Below are 20,297 nucleotides of genomic sequence, written 5' to 3'. Positions count from 1 at the left end.
TTGCTACAGAGAATGACTGGGATGGTGGTCAAAAATATCACGATGGCAGCTGTGGCCATCTGTAATGTCAGTAGCAGGCCACTGAATTGGCTTCACTCCCCCAGTATGATTGACTAGGAGAGAATCCTTAAATAAATCCAGGACTATTTTGGATTACAGTTTCCTCTCCCTAACTTTATAGCTGACAAGCTTTAGGTGGTTTTATGACACACTAACTCTGCTCATAACCCCGCCACTGGCTGTCCCATAATACCCCTGAGGAAAGCAAGGAATAATAGTAGCACTCTATAGCAGGGAAGTCGCCTTACTTTTTCTGTGGAAAGTTTTTTTTTAATCGGTTCAATCGTGTCCGATTCTTGGAGGCTGCCTGGACAAGTCCCAGCAGTTTTCTTGGCAACTCTGGGAGTTGAAGTCCACACATCTTAAAGTTGTCAAGGATGAGAAACACTAAACTAGATCCTCTAAAGCCTGAAAGGATGCTGAGGGGGAAAAAAAGATTAATGCCTTGAGGAGCCATTTGGAAAATTTAAAAAAATACACGAATAAAATAAAATAAAATAAAAATAGTTATTTATAAAAATAATAAAGGTGGGATAGAAAATAATTAAATAAATAAAATAAAAATACACGAATAAATAAAAACTTTCCAACATTGTTTGTTTGGGGATTAGTTTTTTGTTTTTATTTTTTGACAAAGCAAATAATAAAATATTCTATTCTGCCAAAGTACTGCAATCCGCGTGAATAAACGCTTCCATTTCTTGCTCATCCTCGCCTTCCGGCTCTCCATCATCTTCCTCACCGACCTACCACGAGCGGGTTTTCGAGCTGACGGATCTCGGCTGCACGGACTTCAGCGGGACTTTCCACAGTCGCTCTGCTTTTAACGGGGCGAGACGCTCTCGGTTGTTTGCTTTTTTCCTTGTCAGCATAATCTTGCCCTCCCCATGTCCACAGAGAACAAAAATAATTAAATAAAATACTCCGCTGTTGAAAACTGGCCGCCAGAGGCCTCTCGATTTCAGCTAGGAAAGCCAAGAGGAAGTCGCTCCCTTTTCCTCTCTGCTGAGAGACAGCCAGACTCGGCGAGAGAGCCTGGGAGGCCGGTTTCTCTTCGGCGGTTGCTGGGAGTGCGCGAGCTTCCTCTTTGTCCGACCGAAGAGAGGACTAAGCGCGTCTGCAAGCCCAGCCTGGCTAAACGCTGGGAGGGTTCTACGTGACTCAGGGGCAGCCTCTGGGGGAGAAGAAAAAGGGTTGCAGAGAACGGTCCCACGGATCCTTGGAGGAGGAGAAGGAAATTCTTTTGGAGGATAATTAAACTGGAGAATTAACGCGGATAGGTGTGTTTGAAGGGAAGAGAAAAGCGGACAGGGAATTGTTTTCACCGAGTTACACGTGGAGGGCGCCCGGTGAGGAATAGATCCATTCCATTCCATTCTTATGATCAGAGACGAGTAGATCATCAGACCTGATGCAATTTTTTTGCTAAATCTGTAGGTGTGTCGGAGGGGGGACGTTGCAGCAAAGGTATATGTGGAGGGACCCTTGTTCAAAATCTCTTAAGGTACTGGATGCTGAGTGGAGAGGGAGGGCAGCGATTATGATTCAACTATTCTACATTGGGAGGAGGAGATATAAATCAGTTGCCTTGTTTTCTCCTTAGAAGAGCACTTTCCGTTTATTCTTACGATTTTATGCATGAAAGCTGATTTTAGATCAGTTTGTTCAGGTACAATACATTCAGGATGAGTATTCAAGTGATGGGACATGCAAATTTAATCCAGAATGGGGAGTCTTGCTGAGTTACAACATGCAGAGTCTCCCATTATTGGCTTTGGTGTTTGGGGTTGCACAGCATTATAATTCAGCAAAACCCTTTTGCTCTTTATCTGTAAATTAACACTTTTTTTCAGATCTAAAGATATTATTTCAATTCCATTCCCCTGCATAATACCTGTTTCTTTATCAAAGGAGTCTTGCCTATATCACTTTATTCTAATGAGTTAGGTAAAGGAAAGCTATCAATAAAACTTGTCCTTGTTTGATTGTCATTGATCACTTTGCTTTCAGCCTTTAAATTTCCTACAACAATGTCTTGGTTATGATTGATCTAATGAAATGCAGTACTGTATTTAAAGTCAGAAGGCTGTAAACCACTTGTCATAAGTTCATCGCTTACTTAAATTATAAACTTGGAAGTTGCCATGTATCTGACCCTGGGTAATACTTAAATCAAGTCTAACCTGTTAGTATTTGGCTGGGAGACTTCCAGGGAATCCTAAAGCTATTGCAGGGCCGCAACTAGGCTCTGTGTCACCCGGGGCAAACATGGATTCCATGCCCATTTTGGTGCCCCCCATGCTCATTTTGGCGCCCCCCCAGCGCAGCGCCTGGGGCACATGCCCCGCTTGCCCCCCCCCCCAGTTGCGGCCCTGATCTATAGTCAAAGTCTGGGGAGGCCCCCCCTTTTTTTCTTTTGCAGAGAGTTACAGTGGCCAATCACTTCTAATGTCCATGTTGTCATTGGGAATTGAATTTAGCTCATGAGTTTATTTTGGACTGTGTTTCAGATTCAGCTGGAGGGTGTTAGGGCAATAAAGTTGACCTATTTTAGAGGTTTGCTTGAAAGAATCACTGTAGAATGTAGCATATAATCCTCCAAGTTCAGGAGGATGCTTCCTAAATGCCATTTATTATTTGCTCTTTTCCCAGGTTTGTGATAGGATCTCAGAATTATTTATTTTCTGTTCTGTTCCAGTCCCTGGACCCAAGATGGAAGACACTTCTAAGGAGGAAAATCTAGGACAGATACAACTACACAAGGGAATGGGAGGAATGCCCCAAAAGAGTAAATCCCAGGTAGAAGAAGCTTCTAAAAACCGGAAGAGAATAGGGAAACCCTCTGGATCCAGAAGAATGAAGCCCATCGTGTCTCAAGGAAGCTCCAAGGAACGGCCAATTCGGCAAAGAAACCGAATGTCCAAGAAACAGCATCCGTGTCCTGACTGTGGGAAGGTCTTCAACCGGACCTCTGCTCTCCGTGCCCATCAGAGAGTCCACACAGGCGAGAAGCCCTATAAGTGCACTGAGTGTGGGAAGAACTTCAGCAAGAGTTCACACCTCATTGCTCACCAAAGAATCCACACAGGAGAAAGGCCCTACACTTGTTTGACCTGTGGGAAAAGCTTCAATCACTCTTCCCATGTGATTATCCACCAGAGAACTCACACAGGGGAGAAACATTACAAGTGTTTGGAATGTGGGAAAAACTTCCGATACAGTTCTGATCTCATCAGGCACCAGACTGAACACGCAGGCGAAAAACCCTTCCGGTGTGCAGACTGTGGGAAATGTTTCAATCGGACCTCCAACCTCCTTATCCACCAGAGAATACACACTAAAGAGAAACCCTACAAGTGCCTTGAGTGTGGGAGAAACTTCAGTTACAGTTCAGTCCTTATCAGGCACCAAAGAGTGCACACCTCTGAGAAGCCTTATAAATGCCCTGACTGTGGGGAAGGTTTCCATGTGAACGCAACCCTCCTTACACACCAGAGGATACATACAGGAGAGAAACACTATTCATGCTCAGAGTGTGGGAAAAGCTTCAGGTGGATATCACATTTAAATAGGCATCAGAAGATCCACACTGTAGAAAAACCTATATAAATTCCGAACACTAGGAAATCATCTATGAGTTCCAGTCTTAAGACACAGTATATTTTGGGATGCTAAATTCTTCTTTGTTCCTCTAACCAAGCCATCATATATTGTTTGATCTAATTTTAGATTGTAAGCAACCTGTGTACAACAGCTTTCTTTTGTAAAGTAATACAGCATAATTACATTTCCCTTGGGGCTGTTGGGATCCCTGCCCCATCTGACTTTTTTACAAAAGATTATTTTAATTAAAAAGAAACTAATGGGAAGCGGATGTATTACAAAGCACCAGGCCTCTAGTAATATTCTTGTTTGATGGAATGCCTGTGGGTCTTATTCAGGCTGTGTGAGAGAAATTTATTTATTAGAAAATAAATCTGGTGAGAGGTTGTAATCTGGTGTTTTGCCTGGAAATGGGCTCAGTCCTGCCCCCCACCAGAAATGCTAAATTGTGGTGTCCATAGAATGTCCTGGAAGTTGAAATGTGGTCCTTCTGGGAAATGGGTATTCCATGAAGGGCCATACCTATCAAGGCAATTGCTTGGTGACCTTCTCAAGGCAATCATCTTGGGAGTGACCACAATATATTCCCATAATTTCAACTGGGCACACTGGTTCTAATGGGTTGCGTGCACTAAGCAATTTATCAACAATTCCTAGGGTGATTGATGGCTTACTCTGTACATAGATACATACATACTCATCATACAGTTTCCTTATCTGCACTTTTCTGTTTGAGGGCAAAATAGAAATAAAGAGGAGTAGTAAGCAAAAGAAATTAGAAGCAAGAGAGAAAAGAAGAGCTAACTAAACCTAATTTACATCAGCAATATTCATTATACCTCTTCATACCTTCCTATCTTTGTAAGCCAATCTTGCTTCCTCTGTATCCACACACTGCTTCATACATTGTCAATTATTTTTTAACTCTTACCTGCGGCAGAAATAGGGAAACATTTTATTTACACCTTAAGACTGAAAAAAAAAATCAAGGAAATCTTTTGAAACTGCTACATTACAGTTTTCTAGGAAATTCAATGTTATTATTTTATTTTTGTCTAAGTAGAAACTATATGGTTTTTTTGTGTTGCTAGTAATTAACTCATGAGGATTGTGTTATCCAGGACTGCTTTCATACATTCAGTATTTATTCAGCATATATTAATTGAATTGTCCCTATCAGTATTTCTTTGCTTTTTACATCCCTCTGGCTTTACTGATTAGGATTCTATCTCCTGTCTGTGTGTTTATGTCTGTGTGTTTATAAGTATATATACATACATCTGCAACAGGGAATAGCACTGCATACATTTGATGAGGCAGATACTAGTCTTTGAAAGCATATTAGCTAGCCTATCCTTGTTGGTTTAATATCAACAATACCTCTCCTAAGTCCAGCAATTAGTTCTGAATGGTCCAGGATGATATATCTGTCTTGATTTTGTTCATCTTTTCAGTTTTGTATTTTACACGTATTTGCTATCTTTTCTGAGCCTAAAAGACAGTAATCAAAATAAGTATCTTGGGTGCTACCCCCTCTGCAGTTTTTTGTCCAGACTGCAATAGGACTTCTGGTAACACTTGTCCATCAGATAAGAAAGGCAAAGGATTGCTGCAGCTATGGATTTCTCACTCTTCCCAAGATGAAGAGTTATCATTAATAGAACAGACAGGAGGTCTGTCCCAATTTTTCACTGTTGTTATTCTGAATATGGGATCTTACCCTCAGCACCTGATTGGGGAAGGGTTTTATCTACATATCCTACCATTCAGACAGAGAAGTTCTGTATGCAGTTGTCTGATTTTGCAATTCATTTGTCAGGTCCCGAGTTTGATCTTTTCTGACTGCTAAATTCAACTGTCAGTTAGCATACTGCTTCACTGCCTTGTATGGAAGACTTAACTGTTAAGTCTTCAACCAAGGTTGGTCTTGAATTGGTTTTAAGTAAAAGTAATCAGACTTTCCATTTGAGAGTGGAAATCCATTGTGCTGATAAATATTGCAGAGGTTTGATACAAGGATGGGGAATCTATGGCTCTCCGGATATTGGTGGACTTGAGCTCCCAAGCAGTTCCAGCAAGCATAGCTAATGGCCGGCCATGCTGGGAGCTGCAGTTCAGCCACATCTAAAGCAGTGTTTCTCAACCTTAGCCATTTTAAGATGTGTGGACTTCAACTCCCAGAATACCCCAGCCAGCAAGATGTGTGGACTTCAACTCCCAGAATACCCCAGCCAGCAATGCTGGCTGGGGTATTCTGGGAGTTGAAGTCCACACATCTTAAAATGGCTAAGGTTGAGAAACACTAAAGGACCACATTAGACAGGGATGTAGCTTCAAGAAGACTGCTCTTGCTTCCTCATAGAATTGAGTTAATGGTTTGCATCTTGATAATGTAACTGCCTAAGAGGTAGTCTAATCTTATGCAGTGAGCAACACAAGACACTGAGATTCAGCAGCAATAAAGTTTTATTGATTGCAATAATACCAACTTACATACCTGTTCACAATTCAGTTGGCTGAACTCAACCTGAGCTGGGGAAAATAGGTAGTAGAGGTGGGCTGTCCTAACAATGGAGTCTTCTAATAGAGACCTCTGCAGCTTGTTCTCTTATCCCTTGCCAAGCGTGTCTGTCACCCTGCCGTGTCACCTCAGCCCTTCATTGACCTGTTAGGATGTAGGATGCATTTTATATTTCAGTTCCACTCCTTTATTAGTATTTGCTATAGTGATGATTCAGTTTCCATCTTTGATTGAACTTAACATAGCAGGCACACATCGAATCTTCGAATGGCCTTTCCTCCACATGATGACCCAACCCGGATTAGGGCATCCACCAGATTTTATGTTATTTTTTGATAGAAACAGGTTGAGAATCAAATATTGGTGCAACGGCATTCTGCGGTATTGCTTTGAGATTCATGCAACTGAATGAAGTTGTAGATCATGTGCCTCTTGTACATTCATGTGGGGGGAATCACACTTTTCAGTGCTGCTATTTTGAAAAAAGCAAAACACCTCCTTGTGTGTGATTGCTGCTTTTCTTATGGTCAACAACAGCAAACAAAAACAATTAAAAAAGGAAACACATCTCCCAACCCACAATCAATTTCTAACAGTTTATAAACTGGAAGACTTAGAGGGTAAAATTGCTGAGTTTCACCATTGTTTCCTGAATACACAAGCACTGAACAAAATCTGGCCAGCTTTAACATCATTGTTATGATGCACAAAACGAAATGAGGTGGAAAAGCCAGGGAGCTTGCTTAAAACTGGAGTTAAATACAAGTGATGGATGTCACCGTAAAATCAGGAAAGTAACAGCCCACAGTTCAGACCGGTGAATGACAGGAGCAAAACCTCTCTGCAAAGGTATCCATCAATATCTTTCTTCCAATAATGCTGAAGGAAGCAGGTTAAAACAATGTGAAAACCCTACAATATTCTGCTATATCCAGGCATTTAACCAGGGTGAAATTTTTGCTTTCCCATCTCAAAGCAAAAGGAGATCATAGCATTATCATTCAGAGAATTAATATCCACTGTTTGCTGTCTAACAACTTCTTCAGCTTTGATTAATCAATAAGTGCCATCAGGTCGGTGTCAACTCTTAGCAACTACATAGACAGATTCTCATCAGGATGATTTTTCTTTCACTTGGGCTTTTAGATTTCTTGGTGTATTCATTGCTGTGGTCATCACATCCACCCACCTTGCTGGACAGATCTGTTGGTCACCCTCTTCTCTTTCCTTCAGTTTCTCTCAGCATTATAGACTTCTCCATGGAGATGGATCTTTGCATAATGAGGCCAAAATAATGAAAGGTTGAACTTGATTGTTTGTGTCTCAAATAAAAATTCTGGATTGCTTTGTTCTGTGATCCATTTGGTTGTTTTCCTGGCTATCCACAGTATCTCAAGCAGTGTTTCTCAACCTTGGCCACTTTAAGATGTGTGGACTTCAACTCCCAGAATTCCCCAAGGTTGAGAAACACTGATCTCAAGAGTCTTCTCCAACACCAAAGTTCAAAAGCATCAATGTTCTTTCTAACATGCCTCTACAAAGCCCTTAGAATGAAATGGGAAAAATAATTGTTTGAACAATTCTGTGTAGGATTAGATACATCATGGCATCAGAATAGCCTTTCCGAAGCCTTCATTGCTACCTTACCAAGTACTAATCTGTGGTGTATTTCTTGACTGCTAGATCCTTTGCTACTGATGGTCAATTCTAAAAGGCAGGAGTTGTCCACCACTTTGGTATCTTCATTAATTCTGAGAACAGTTGCTCTATCTGTTGTCATTAGTTTTGAATTTGAATTCGTTTTGAATGTTGCCATCTTCTTTGAATTTGATTGTAGTCCCATTTTTTCCCCCTTGACCTTTATTACTGGAGCTTGCAGATCATCTGCACTTTCAGCTGTCAGAGAAGTATTATCAGCCTAGAGCAGGTTATTAATGTTTCTTTCTCCACTTTAAAATTTTAGCTTCGGGGAAATTCAAAGATCTCAAGACTGATGTACACAGACCAACTCTTTTAGCAGAATTAGAGGGACAAAGCTCTCAGAACAGAATGTCAATTTAAGTTATTAAGTTATCTTACTTATCCAGACTCAGGCTGCTACTGAAATAGCCTCTGCTTCCAAGCACAGGGCTACACTGGGATTGGGAACACACCAAGGGACCTCCAGGAATTTAGACTGCATTGCCTCCAAGATGGAGAAGTCATTGTAAACACAGCCCTATGCACCATATAATAATGTATCTTAGCAACTGCCTTGCCCCAGAAAACACTAATTGTGGAGGGAATATAGAATCCCCAATTTTAGAAAATAATCCTAAGAATCACAGCTACACATCTCTCAGCAAACAGCGTAATATGCATAATCTGAGCCATCCAGGAGCCTGAGGCTAGCAAACACTACTCAGATACCTGTGCATTTTAACCTGCTCTCTCTTATGTCCATTGATCTTCCAACTATACTTCATTTTTATAAATCCAATTGTGTCTGGTTCTTGGAGACTGCCTGGACAAGTCCCTGCAGTTTTCTTGGGAAGGTTTTTCAGAAGTGGTTTGCCATTGCCTCCTTCCTAGGGCTGAGATAAAGTGATTGGCCCAATGTCACCCAGTTGGCTTTGTGCCTCAGGCAGGACTAGAACTCACCGTCTCCTGGTTTCTAGCCTGGTGCTTTAACCACTACACCAAACTGGCTCTCAATACTTAGAAAAAAACATGACTGTGGCCTTAGAGTAATTAATAATGAACTTTTCTTCAGAAGAGTAAGAGGCAAAGGCCAGAAAATGAGAGCCCAGGTGTACCAACAGCTCAGCACAGGTAGGAATCTGTCTACTAAGCCACCGTTGGGGAATAGAAGATAGGACCAGAGACTGCTTGAACCAACGAATTAATATAGAAAATAAACTGGAAAAGTAGCCCAGATTGATTCTCTCTCTCTCTCTCTCTCTCTCTCTCTCTCTCTCTCTCTTTCTTTTTGAAAAATTGAATATGTTCAACAAATTCTCAGACAGGTATTTTCATACAGGGCACAAATAAGTGAAAAAAGATGATCTATTGTGGAAACTTCCAATGTCCTTCATAATTTTTCCCTTGGAATACTGTAGAGTCAAAAGCTGTTTTAAAATCAACAAAAGCAGCAAAAAATGTTCCCTGATCTATAGCATTATATTACTCAGCCAAATGATACAAAATTAAACACTGATCAACTATAAATTGGCTCACCCACAAACTAGCATCCCCATTCACAAAAATGTTTCTACTAGGCAGCCAATCTCAGAATTTCCAACAGGCGTGGCCCACCTAAAGTTTGCAGATTCCATTAATTTATCTGACTGGCTGTTAATTTGACAGTTGCCCTACATCCTTTTTAATATTTTTTTATGTGGTTAAGGTGCTGGCCTAGAAACCAGGAGACGGTGAGTTCTAGGCCTCTGTTAGGCATGAAAAACGGCTGGGTGGTTTTGGGCCGGTCACTCTCTCAGCCCAACCCACCTCACAGGGTTGTTGTTGTGGCAAAATAGGAGGCAGGAGTATTAGATATATTTGCTGCCTTGAGTTATTTATAAAAAAGATGGGATAAAAATATAATAATATAGGGATGATAAGTGCAAGGCACCAATCATCAAGAATCTTTATGATTGACCTGCAAGTGAGAAACAAATCCATAATTAAAATGCCTTTCTCTTTGATATGCTTTTATTTTAGCACAGGGGAACATCCAAAAATAGCTCCTTCTGACCACAATATGTGGAAACTTCATGATTCTACTCCACATTTTAGCATCCTAGATCATACATACATAAATACATAATATGCATTACATATGTACATACATACATATATATAAAATATGCATTATATATTACATATATTTATATTTTTATTTCATATATTAATCAATTAATCAATTAAATATATTTATTTAATAATGTAATTATATTTAAATATATATATTATTTAGCATCCTAGATAGTACTTATATTCAAATGTAGTTAATGCAGATGTCTGAATGATCAGCGTAATTCTTTTAGAGTACTGTTGCGAGAAATTATGTTTTTGAATAGTACCGTGCCAGGAAAGAGCAATAAAGCTCCCTGCAGATCAAAAACAATCACTGTAACGTGGAACTGGCAAAACAATTTCTCCTGATGTGCTAGCTTTTTACAGTACTTGCAAAGATGATTTTTGCGTTCAGAAATATAATGAAATTGGCCCCGTGCAAACCTAGCCTTGGAAAAAAAGGTGTTGGTAACTTAAAAACCCTCTCGTGGGCGGCACCTAAAATAAGTGTTTTTCGGCGTGGAAGCAGCTCCTTTTCTATCTTGCCAGGAGAGGGCTCTGATTACTGTTTCCTAGGAAGTATCTGGCGTTTTCCATTTCGCTCAACTGAGCCAGGAGGATGAACTTCCTGTAGTAAATAGACTTGCCGCCATCGTGAACGCCGTGAGATAGATAGGACCTTGAATCACCACTCCATCACTCGACCTGAGTGAAGACTATCATCAATTTAGCGATAGCTCCGAATAAACTGGGAGCGGATCAGGTAAAAGAAAGGCTCTAAGGCGGAATATAGGGAAGAAATACTTATCGCAGTCTGCCGAGAAAACCTTGCATACGAGGGACTCCTCTGGGGTGGACTTGCGTCCGGTATTATTCGAGCTGCCACTCTGCTTGGGCCGAGCTGCGATTGAAACCTGCACTCTATAAAATTAAGATTTATTGCTATTAACGAATTAAACTGAAGTACGGAGTTCCTACTTAATGGCACGAGCTGAAGGATGAGCCATTCTTTTGGTTTATCGGGTTGGGGATTTTTTGCTCGGGAGCATTTTGTTGTGAAAGAGCCCTGCGGGCAAAGTCTGTTTAATCTGGCGTGCCAGCCCAGACAATGGCCAGCCAGTTGATGGAGAGAAGCCTACAAGCAGAAGAAAGCCGCACAGTAGCGGGTCCCGACTGTTGTCGCTTCCCTATGGCTGATGCTTGCAGTCGGTGGACAGGCCATCAGTGATGTCTCACTTGGCCCTTGGTCGACCTTGTCTGGATTTGGAAGCTAAGCAGGGTTGGGCGTGGGTAATACTTCCATAAGGCTGTTGGCTAGACTGGGAAATTGAAAAGCATCACAGGGAAGGCACAGGCAAACTACCTCCATATTGCTACTAAGAAAACTCAACCAGGAGTTGAGCTCAATTTGACAGATTTTACTGGGTTAGTGTAAAGAAGCAGTTTGCAGGGGTGAAGCACAGAAGCGGAGTTAAATCCAAGCGGATTTGTAGTCTTCTCCCCCCACCCACCCACTTCTAGTGCTGGTGTGCTTATCTCCTTGAATTTGCATAATGTCTTTCAAGAAATCCCAGTTGGTGGGCATGATGGTACTGCTCTAGTGAGTAACATCCTTTAAGTATGCAAAATATTTCTCCCACCAATTAGCTTCATGGAATAATCTTGAATTCCAATATTGTACCAAATGGTCTAAAACTTTTCTACCTCTGCATAGTTTTAGATATATCACATTTCTTTTCCAAAGAAAAGATTATGTAAATCCAGATTATGTAAATTCTCTCATAGAGAAAATAATCCCTGAATAAATATTCCAGAATTATTTTGATTCTGCTTTCAGCTATTTGGAATGAATGCACTTTCAGTATATATGGAATTGCTTGGGTACTGGGCCCTAGTACCACATGGATCACCATTTATTTATTTGTTTGTTTGTTTTTTAATTAATTTATAGTCTGCTGAACTTCATTTATGACTCTGGGAAGTATACAGTATTTAAACGATTTGAGACAAAACAATATGAAACAATAATTTCTTCTCTATCGTCAGGTCCGCAACAGATGTGAGATCTTGGGCTGGGAAAGAAACAAGATTATCCCAACATTATTGACAATGAGCAGATGGATATTCCAGGATCAGCCTTTTTTAAAATTGGTTTGAAATGGTGAAATATTAAAAAATTCTACATAATACCCCCCAAAGCTTTAGTGTTTATGTAGTGAAGAAAAAAAGGGATAAATCTATTATAGTGATTAAAATAAACTAAATTTGACAAAAAGAAGAAAAAAACTTCTAAGCGTATCACTAAATATAGACCATATCACAACATATGGTCATCATATTTTTAGAACAGAGAGACTTTTCAAAAACAGATAACTCATATCCTGAATCCATTCCTTAAAATCAGGAAAGTATGTTTCTATCCAATTGCATAAAATTATCCTCTTGGTCCTACTCCAAGCCCAATTGAGCCAAAACTCTTAATGAGATGACAAATCTCATTTTAGGGATATAATTCAATAGCCCTTGAGGTCCTTAATATTTCTTCCCAATACTATATAAATATATATAAATACATTATACACACACACACACACACACACATATACAAACTCTAAACCCAAGTAAGGGCAGAACAAGACCAAATCATATGGGTTAAAGGGCCCTCAAACATCAAGAAACATAATGTCTATCCCTTTTTTAACATTCTTTGAGGAGTCCAGTAAACCCAAAATAATATTTTTCTGATGAATATGTTTTATTTATAAATCATAAGATATATTTTGCATTTTTTAATACCTGGACTGACTGATTCTCCAAAACTGGATATTCCAATTTTTCATTCCAGGCTTCAAGTATATAATTAATACTGACTTTCATTTCACTTCCTGGGTTCAAGCACTGCATCTCGTAAGGAAGTTAAAATTACAGGTACCTCAGAGGTGGCTAAAGCATTTGAGCCAAACTGTTTAGTTAACATATGTTTCAATTGTATATGCCATATTACAGGTAGGCAGGTAGGTCAATCTCAAAAGGCAATTTCTCAAAATAGTTAAAACAGCCATTAGGAATCAGCTGATTTAAAGTATTAATCCTTTCTTTAACCCAAGCGTTCCACCACAACATCTTCCTTCTTATCTTCAAATCTGAGTTATACTATGATGTCCATTTCTTGGACAGACTGCCATTCAAAGAACAAGAGATTCAAACTCTTCTTGGATCCCCCCACCCTAAAGAATTCATTAATAAATGAGTACTGAGTTTGGCTTACTCAGTTTCCAAGGTGGCATATTAACTTCTCACCTCCTTGGCAATAAAACTAACTAACGATGCTCTTTCTTTCTGGGTGCTACTCTGCTGTTAGGTGAATCAGTTGATCTCCAAAGGTGCAGCAGATATGTGCTAGAGACACTCCATTGCAAACTGCTGCTGCGCCTTCACTAAATGGCTGGGGGATTTATATGATTCCTTGTGTTATGTTTTTATCACAGATAAATGTGAATTAAGCTCCATTTTATATGTGATGTTGCAGGAAATATGACGTCTACATGTCTGATGGGGCCATGGTGGCACAAGCTTATAGTGATGCCTGATTTTGCCAAGAAGGCTGTTACTTTTGTTCAGTGACATTGTACCACTGAATATTAATTTGTAGAGCACCATGGCAGGAAACAGATGCTGCTTTAAAGCGTTGCTTATGGGCTTTTCAGAGGCATTTTTCATACTGGGCCTCACAGAATGAACTTTCAGAGGAAAATAGTGCAGATGGCGAGAGAGTTCCAGCTGTCCTTCCACATGGTGGATGCATCGTCCCCATCAAATGGTTTCCTTTGTGGTGCAGAATTGAGGTTGAATCACCTGGTGTCCTACTTTCCATTTCTAGTCTGTTCCTATTATGTACTTAAAAGAGTTAAAGCTGGAATAAGCAAAGACCAGTCCCTTGGGGACTGTCTGTGCTAATTACCCACGGTATAGTTTCCAGTGATTGTGTCCTTTTGATATATAGCTAGAGACATATAAATAATATAAATTCTTGTTTGTGTCTTTCTCTCTCCCTGCATCTGCCTGCCTTTTGTCTGGGTTTTGCCAGTTAACAGGGTCTGATATTTGCTGATGTTTAATAATGTCAAGTTCTATTTTCTCTAGCTGAACTGAGCGGCATGCGTGCTTGCTTTGATGTGGATGTAGGGGTTGACTGGGAGTGTGCTGGGTGCAAACTAAATTGGAAATTACCACAGTCACTTTCCAACACCACAGCTTTGCAGCCCCAGTAAAATTTACTTCCACACCCCATGGATTAGTTTAAATCTGATACTTGGGGTATGAAATTATGTGTAGTTTGTTTGTAACATCCTTCTTAACCAGAAATGCAAGTTTCTGAACCTGAAATCTTAGATAAGCAAAACATTCTCTAACAGAGTGTTTATTATTTTGTTTATTTTTTAAAAAAATAAATACAAACTCTTTGTCTAATCATCCTTCAGCACATATCAATGGAGTAAATTGGAAGGATGATGCTGTATTTCCATGCCTCAGATTTATCTTGCTCAACTTGGGCATTTGAAATTTCTTCTGATATTATTTTTGCTGTAATATAATTTTGGAGGTTATTCTTGGTTAGATCCAATGTCATTTGAAAGCTTTAATGGATTCTCTATTTTTTTTCCATGTCATTCTCATAGCCTGTCATTTGTAGATCCACTTTCAGTGTCAACTCTGTCTCTGACTTGTCAGCTAAAACTTGTTCCTCTTCTTCCATTTCTTCCAAAACACCTTTTGGACATAGTCTATCCACAGAAGGAAATATCACTATTGACACTGTTGATATTAACTTCTGATTCCATTTTTCAAAAGTGTCCTTCAGTATTTCCAATGTTACAATATTCTGCATCATTCTGTAGCTGATAATCAGATTTATATAATCTTCTCCTTTAATTAAAAACTTTAGCTCCCTAGAGTGTCCAATTTTTGAGATTGTTTATCTCTTTTATGTCTGAGAAAAAATTCAAAACAAGTCAACTTTCCCACAGGAAGGATTCTTTACAATTCATTCCAAAATCTTATTTCAATTTTATTGGGACCCTTAATCTCTTTATGACTTTCTAAAATCAAAGTCTTAATTAGCTTTTTGCTGTTTATTTCAATTTTTTAAAGTTCTTAAGTTTGTAGTTAATTTTTTTTTCATTAAGGATTGAAGGCAGACTCACCCAGACTTGTCGATCCAAAGGTTTCTTATAGCTGCAAAGTAGTTAATAAGCTATTTCCAAAAGCAATTAGAAAAGGAAGTATGCAAACTTAGTGTCCTTTTAAAGGTGCCAACTGTGGTTTGAGCAAGATGACTTTCCCTCATCTCCCAGTGCTCAAAACCCACTGGAGACCACTGTCTTGTGGTCTCCTTGTGAGGAGCAACTGTCTGGAGCATTTGTGGGTGATCTCCCTTCCTCTCTTTGTCCAGAGAGGTTCAAAGAGCCTCTTCTGCAGATGTCAGTCAGTAGTCTGCCATTGCTTCCTCCAGAATTATTTATTCCATTCACCTTCCTTTCCTCCTCCTTTCCCCTTTATTTATTCATACATCTTCTCCTTTTTGCCCCTTACTGTTCAACATTATGGGTGGAAAAGACTGGAAACCCTCTTTTTTGTTTAAAATCTGGTTTGCTTCAACAGGTGATGGGATGGCAGCCAAGACTGAGAAGCAGATGTCCATAAAAGAAGAGCCAGAGCCTGTAGAAAGGCAGGTGATCTTTAGAGGAGGATCTAAAGAGAGCGTCTCTCAAAAATGTAAACAGGAAAGGGGGACTAAAAGTCACTACAATTTGCTGCCGGAGAGGAGAGAAAAAGTCGCTTCTGATAAAATGCAAGGCAAAGCCGGTCAGTGCAAGGAGGAGAGTTTAAAAAGTCTTGACCAAATAGTAATCCAGCAACTGATCCACATTGGAGAAAGTAAAATCACGCCAAGCAAGCAGGAAAACAGCTTCTGCCAGAGTGTAGGCATTAACAGACCTCAGATTGTCCACTTGGCAGAGAAGCCATATCTCTGCATCATTTGTGAGAAAACTTTCCGCAATCACTCAGGTCTTATGGTCCATCAGAGAATCCACACTGGAGAGAAGCCGTATAAATGCCCCGATTGTGAGAAGAGTTTCAACCAGCGATCCCATCTGACCTCTCACCATGGGACCCACACAGGCGAGAAGCCGTTCAAGTGCTTTGACTGTGGGAAGAGCTTCAGTTACAACTCTGGGCTCATAATACACCAGCGGATCCACACCGGGGAGAAGCCATATAAGTGCTCCAACTGTGAAAAAAGCTTCAGTCAAAAATCTCATCTCCTTTCCCATCAGAGGACCCACATGGGAGAGAAGTCCTTCAAATGCCCCGACTGCGGGAAAAGCTTCAGTTACAACTCTGGTCTCGTGATACATCAACGAATCCACACTGGGGAGAAACCATATAAATGTTCTGATTGTGGGAAGAGCTTCAATCAGAGATCGCATCTCATTTCGCATCAAGGCATTCACACGGGGCAGAAGCCATATACCTGCCAGGATTGTGGGAAGAGTTTTAGCTTCAATTCTGGGCTGGTTATACATCAACGGCTTCATACTGGAGAGAAACCTTATAAATGTCCCCACTGTGGGAAAAATTTCAATCAGAAATCGCACCTTATTTCACACCAGAGAATCCATACTGGGCAGAAATCTTAACTTCTAAAGACAATTCTGTAGAGGCTATTAATATTCGCATCATCTTTGCTTTCTAAACAGGAGCTTTTGGAGAACAATGTGCATCGTCATTTGTGTGTCTGGAAGCAGTGGGCTTATTTTAGAATTTTGAAATTAGATTCATACTTACATGTTCATCATGTCAAGACCTGTAGCAAAAAGAAAAGTGACAACCAAGAACAGTGGATGGAACAGGAGGACTGAGGTCAGGGGTCAAAGCTACGATTATAAAATGCCAGAAAGCCAATACTTAATGTACTTTAATATCCGATTTTCAATTTCATGAGTAAATAATATTGTAGTTTTAAATGTAAAGGATTTATTGGTCAGTAGGAAAATGCTTTAAAAATTCTCATTGATGTGTTAATATAGATTCTTAGCTTGTGCAAAATATATAGCCCTCTTTCCAAAGTCTCATCAGTGCACAGGGAGAAAGTGGGAAGTTGGGCCCCACTGCTGATCACATCCTTGATGCTTTGTTCCCTTTTGGCTTGGGAGTTTGCTATGCTTAGATTTGAAAAGGAAAGCCTACATTTCTTAAAACGAAAAGTGGTATATCTGTATCTATATCACATGGGATGCTGGAATAAAGACATGACATACAAGTTGGGGCCACAAGGCATTCCTTGTTCCTCTACAAATCCTAGACTATGCATGGAGACAACTTTGGAATTTCAAAATATAGTAAATCAAGAAAGTCATCCTTGTTAATATACAATCTCTAGATTAGATTTCTCTAATGCTTTCTATATGAGGTGGCCTCTGAAAATGGTTTGCAAACTTCAGTGGATACAGAATGCATCAAGATTACAAATTCAACTTGAAATATGCTCGATTTAAATTAGTATATAGCTCCATTTTGTTCAGTTGACTTTGGTTAGTGACTTGCTTCTGAACACCATCCAAAATGCTGCTTATTGGCTGTAAACTTTCAATGATTGCCACAGTCCTCCTCAGGAACCTTGCATTGTGCCCTTGTGTGGTGGAGCTGGGGAATACCACTTCTCAGTTGTGACACCAGGCTGTAGAATTCCCTACTCCAAGTGGTCTGTTTGACCCCTTCTTTAGTAGTGCTTAAAATTGGTATTTTAAAGGAAGCATTTTGTTCTACCTCTCTCTCCACGCCTGCCGTGATTTTATTTTAGGTTTTGAATATTTGATCTAGGTTCCAGCTTGTTTTCAGGTTATTGTTGTTACTACTACATTGGATCCAGACTTAGTCACACTTAAAAAAAGACCCACTGAAATCAGAGAGGTTTAAGGTAATCATGACTATCCAGTCCCATTGATTTGAATGTGCTTATGTATAAGCATGACAATGTATGGCCTTCATTTTTGTTGAGTTCCAGTGTTCAACAGCACTTGGCATTATGGCCAGTGGTGAGAGATGGTGGGAATTGCAGCCTTACAACATCTGGAAAGCCATTGTGTATATGGCTGTAATATTGGATGCTGTGTGCTGCCCTGAGACCAAGGGGCTGAAAAACAGGGTGTAAATATTAAGTCAATTGGTATTTATCACATTTTAAACATTGATCATTACAGCTTAATTGCAGCAACTCCACTGTACATAACTTTGCTGATCAGAATGGTGTATATGGTAGTTTTTAAAGTACTGAAACTGTTTCCTTGCAATAAGTGGAGAGTGTACAACTCTAACATGCATTTTTAAAAAGATATTCTGATACTGGTTGTTCCCTTGGATTTTTATTTTTTGCCACTTTCTCTCCCCTCCTCATAATCAAATGTAGTAACTGCAGCACTAAGAGGATTTACTTGCTTGAATTAACTTTTTAACAACACAAGTGAAGCAATACAAAAACTCTGGAGCCATGCAGGAGAAGACACTTTTCATGTACCAGATGGCTGAACCTTTGACAACAGGGTATCTTCAGAATAGCATTTCCTGATCATCTGAGTAGTCGGTCAAGTTCATAGCAAGAGAGGCAGTCCCACAGATTGCCAAGCCCTAAGCTGTGTAGGGTTTTATGAGTTAGTACCACCTCTTGAATTATTCCCAGAAGACATCAGCAATTGTTGACATTTCATTACAGGAATCATATGATTTCTATACATTTCACCAGTCAGCAGCCTAGCTGCCCTACTTCGTAGCATTTGCAATTTCTAGACCCTTTTCAAAGGTAGCCTCACACGCAGCTCATTACAATAGTCCAGAAAGATTGTAACTTCTCCACAGTCCAGCTGGCTTAGGAAGAGTTGCAGTTGCTGCACTAGCTTGTAATTGTGCAAACGTTCTCCTTGCCAAGGCTGCCACCTGGAAGTCCAGTGACAGCTGGGGATCAAGGGTCACTTCTAGACTCCAAACTGCTGCTCCTGGGAGCTACAACCCTATGTGGAGCAAGCTTCACTCCAAATCCAGCTTTTTCCATACCAACAGCAGTTCTGACTTGTCTGGATTTAATTTCAACTTGTTTTCTCTCATCCAGCCTATTATCGAGGTTAAGCAACATTTAGGGGTACGGATTCCTTCCTTGAAAATTGGGTGTAGTAGAGCAGGGTTTCTTCATACTGATGGCATCTAATTCCAAAACTCTGGATGAGTTTCCCCCAGTAGTTTCATGTAAAGATGCTAGTAATAAGTCATTGTTTGATGTTGAAATCTGTTTTCAATCTTTTTTTTGTTGGTGTGTGTATGTAGTTGAGAAACAAGAAGTGTATTGCCTACTGAGTGCTAATCTAGCTCAGCCTTTCTTTACTCATTCAAATGGCTGGGGGAACATGGGAATTATAATGGAGCACATCTGGAGAATACCACATGGGAAAAAGCAGCCTAGTAAATATTTCATGGCATAATATTTTAGGGGCAATACTTATTGTCCTATAAAAAATTAAAGGAATGCCAATAGAAATAAACATCTGGGGAGAAAATGTGGTTTCTCTTGTTAGTGTTTTTTTAAATTCTTCAGCGCATGCTTATCAGTTTTAAAAGTCAACCGCATGTAGGGATGAGGGCAAGAATCCAAAATGTTTTGCCAACAGTATCACTTACACCCATTCATCTTAGAAAGATACTAAAATACTAGTGAGTACAGTACTCTGGCCATAAAGTGTAAACCCTTGTGTCTTGTCAAATGCAATGCCTTGGATATCTTGCTCAATAAAAATATAATTTCTTTTTATTCTGATTTCTTTGGCTATTGTCTCTATTAGGTCATGCCTAGTTGTGTTCCAAGTAAAGAACTTGGTCTTGAACAAAGAATGGTCTTCTTGGAAGTTAATGAAACTCAACATATTGTACTGATTTCTACAGCACTTTGAAACACACATGAAACAATGTACTGTACTGTGCTTTCTTTACTTCCTCTGTAGAGCACACAGGTACACAGTTAACATTCCAAATCTGTAATTTGAGGTTGAAGAGGGTGTGACTTACTAAGTACATTTCGGAATTTGATTTCTAATGCATCATTTTAAAAGTTAGGTGTGCAAGATGTTTTCATTTACTCTTCAATTACAACTTTCCATAGCCCTTTCCACCTTTTTTAAAAAGACAATTTTTATTATAAATAAACAGGAAGCACAGATGCTGAAAAATAAAGTACCAGCCACTATCACAACATTTTGTGAACAGGTCAGTCTCCCAAGGCAGCCATTTTGTG

The 20,297-nt window shown here is 39.7% G+C and overlaps 1 protein-coding gene across 1 annotated transcript; it reads left to right on the top strand.

The window, feature by feature from the left end:
* The first annotated feature begins 1,224 nt into the window (after positions 1–1,224).
* On the top strand, positions 1,225–19,817 carry LOC134489942 (zinc finger protein ZFP2-like). The gene is made up of 3 exons (XM_063292817.1): positions 1,225–1,340; positions 2,759–3,660; positions 15,451–19,817. The coding sequence occupies exons 2-3, from the start codon at positions 2,773–2,775 to the stop codon at positions 16,657–16,659; spliced, it is 2,097 nt and encodes a 698-aa protein (XP_063148887.1). The 5' UTR covers positions 1,225–1,340; positions 2,759–2,772; the 3' UTR covers positions 16,660–19,817.
* The last annotated feature ends 480 nt before the right edge of the window (positions 19,818–20,297 follow it).

Source organism: Candoia aspera, chromosome 2 (genome assembly GCF_035149785.1).
Source record: "Candoia aspera isolate rCanAsp1 chromosome 2, rCanAsp1.hap2, whole genome shotgun sequence".
NCBI lineage: Eukaryota > Metazoa > Chordata > Lepidosauria > Squamata > Boidae > Candoia > Candoia aspera.
Note: the sequence above shows the minus strand (reverse complement) of the source record. Positions and strands in the feature narration are given on the sequence as shown.

Bases quoted from the DNA above. Each gene is read 5' to 3' on its own strand.
- LOC134489942 (XM_063292817.1), top strand. From the start codon at position 2,773: ATGGAAGACACTTCTAAGGAGGAAAATCTAGGACAGATACAACTACAC. The intron at 3,661-15,450 runs CCTATATAAATT...GTCAGTCAGTAG, and splicing joins AGATCCACACTGTAGAAAAA to TCTGCCATTGCTTCCTCCAG.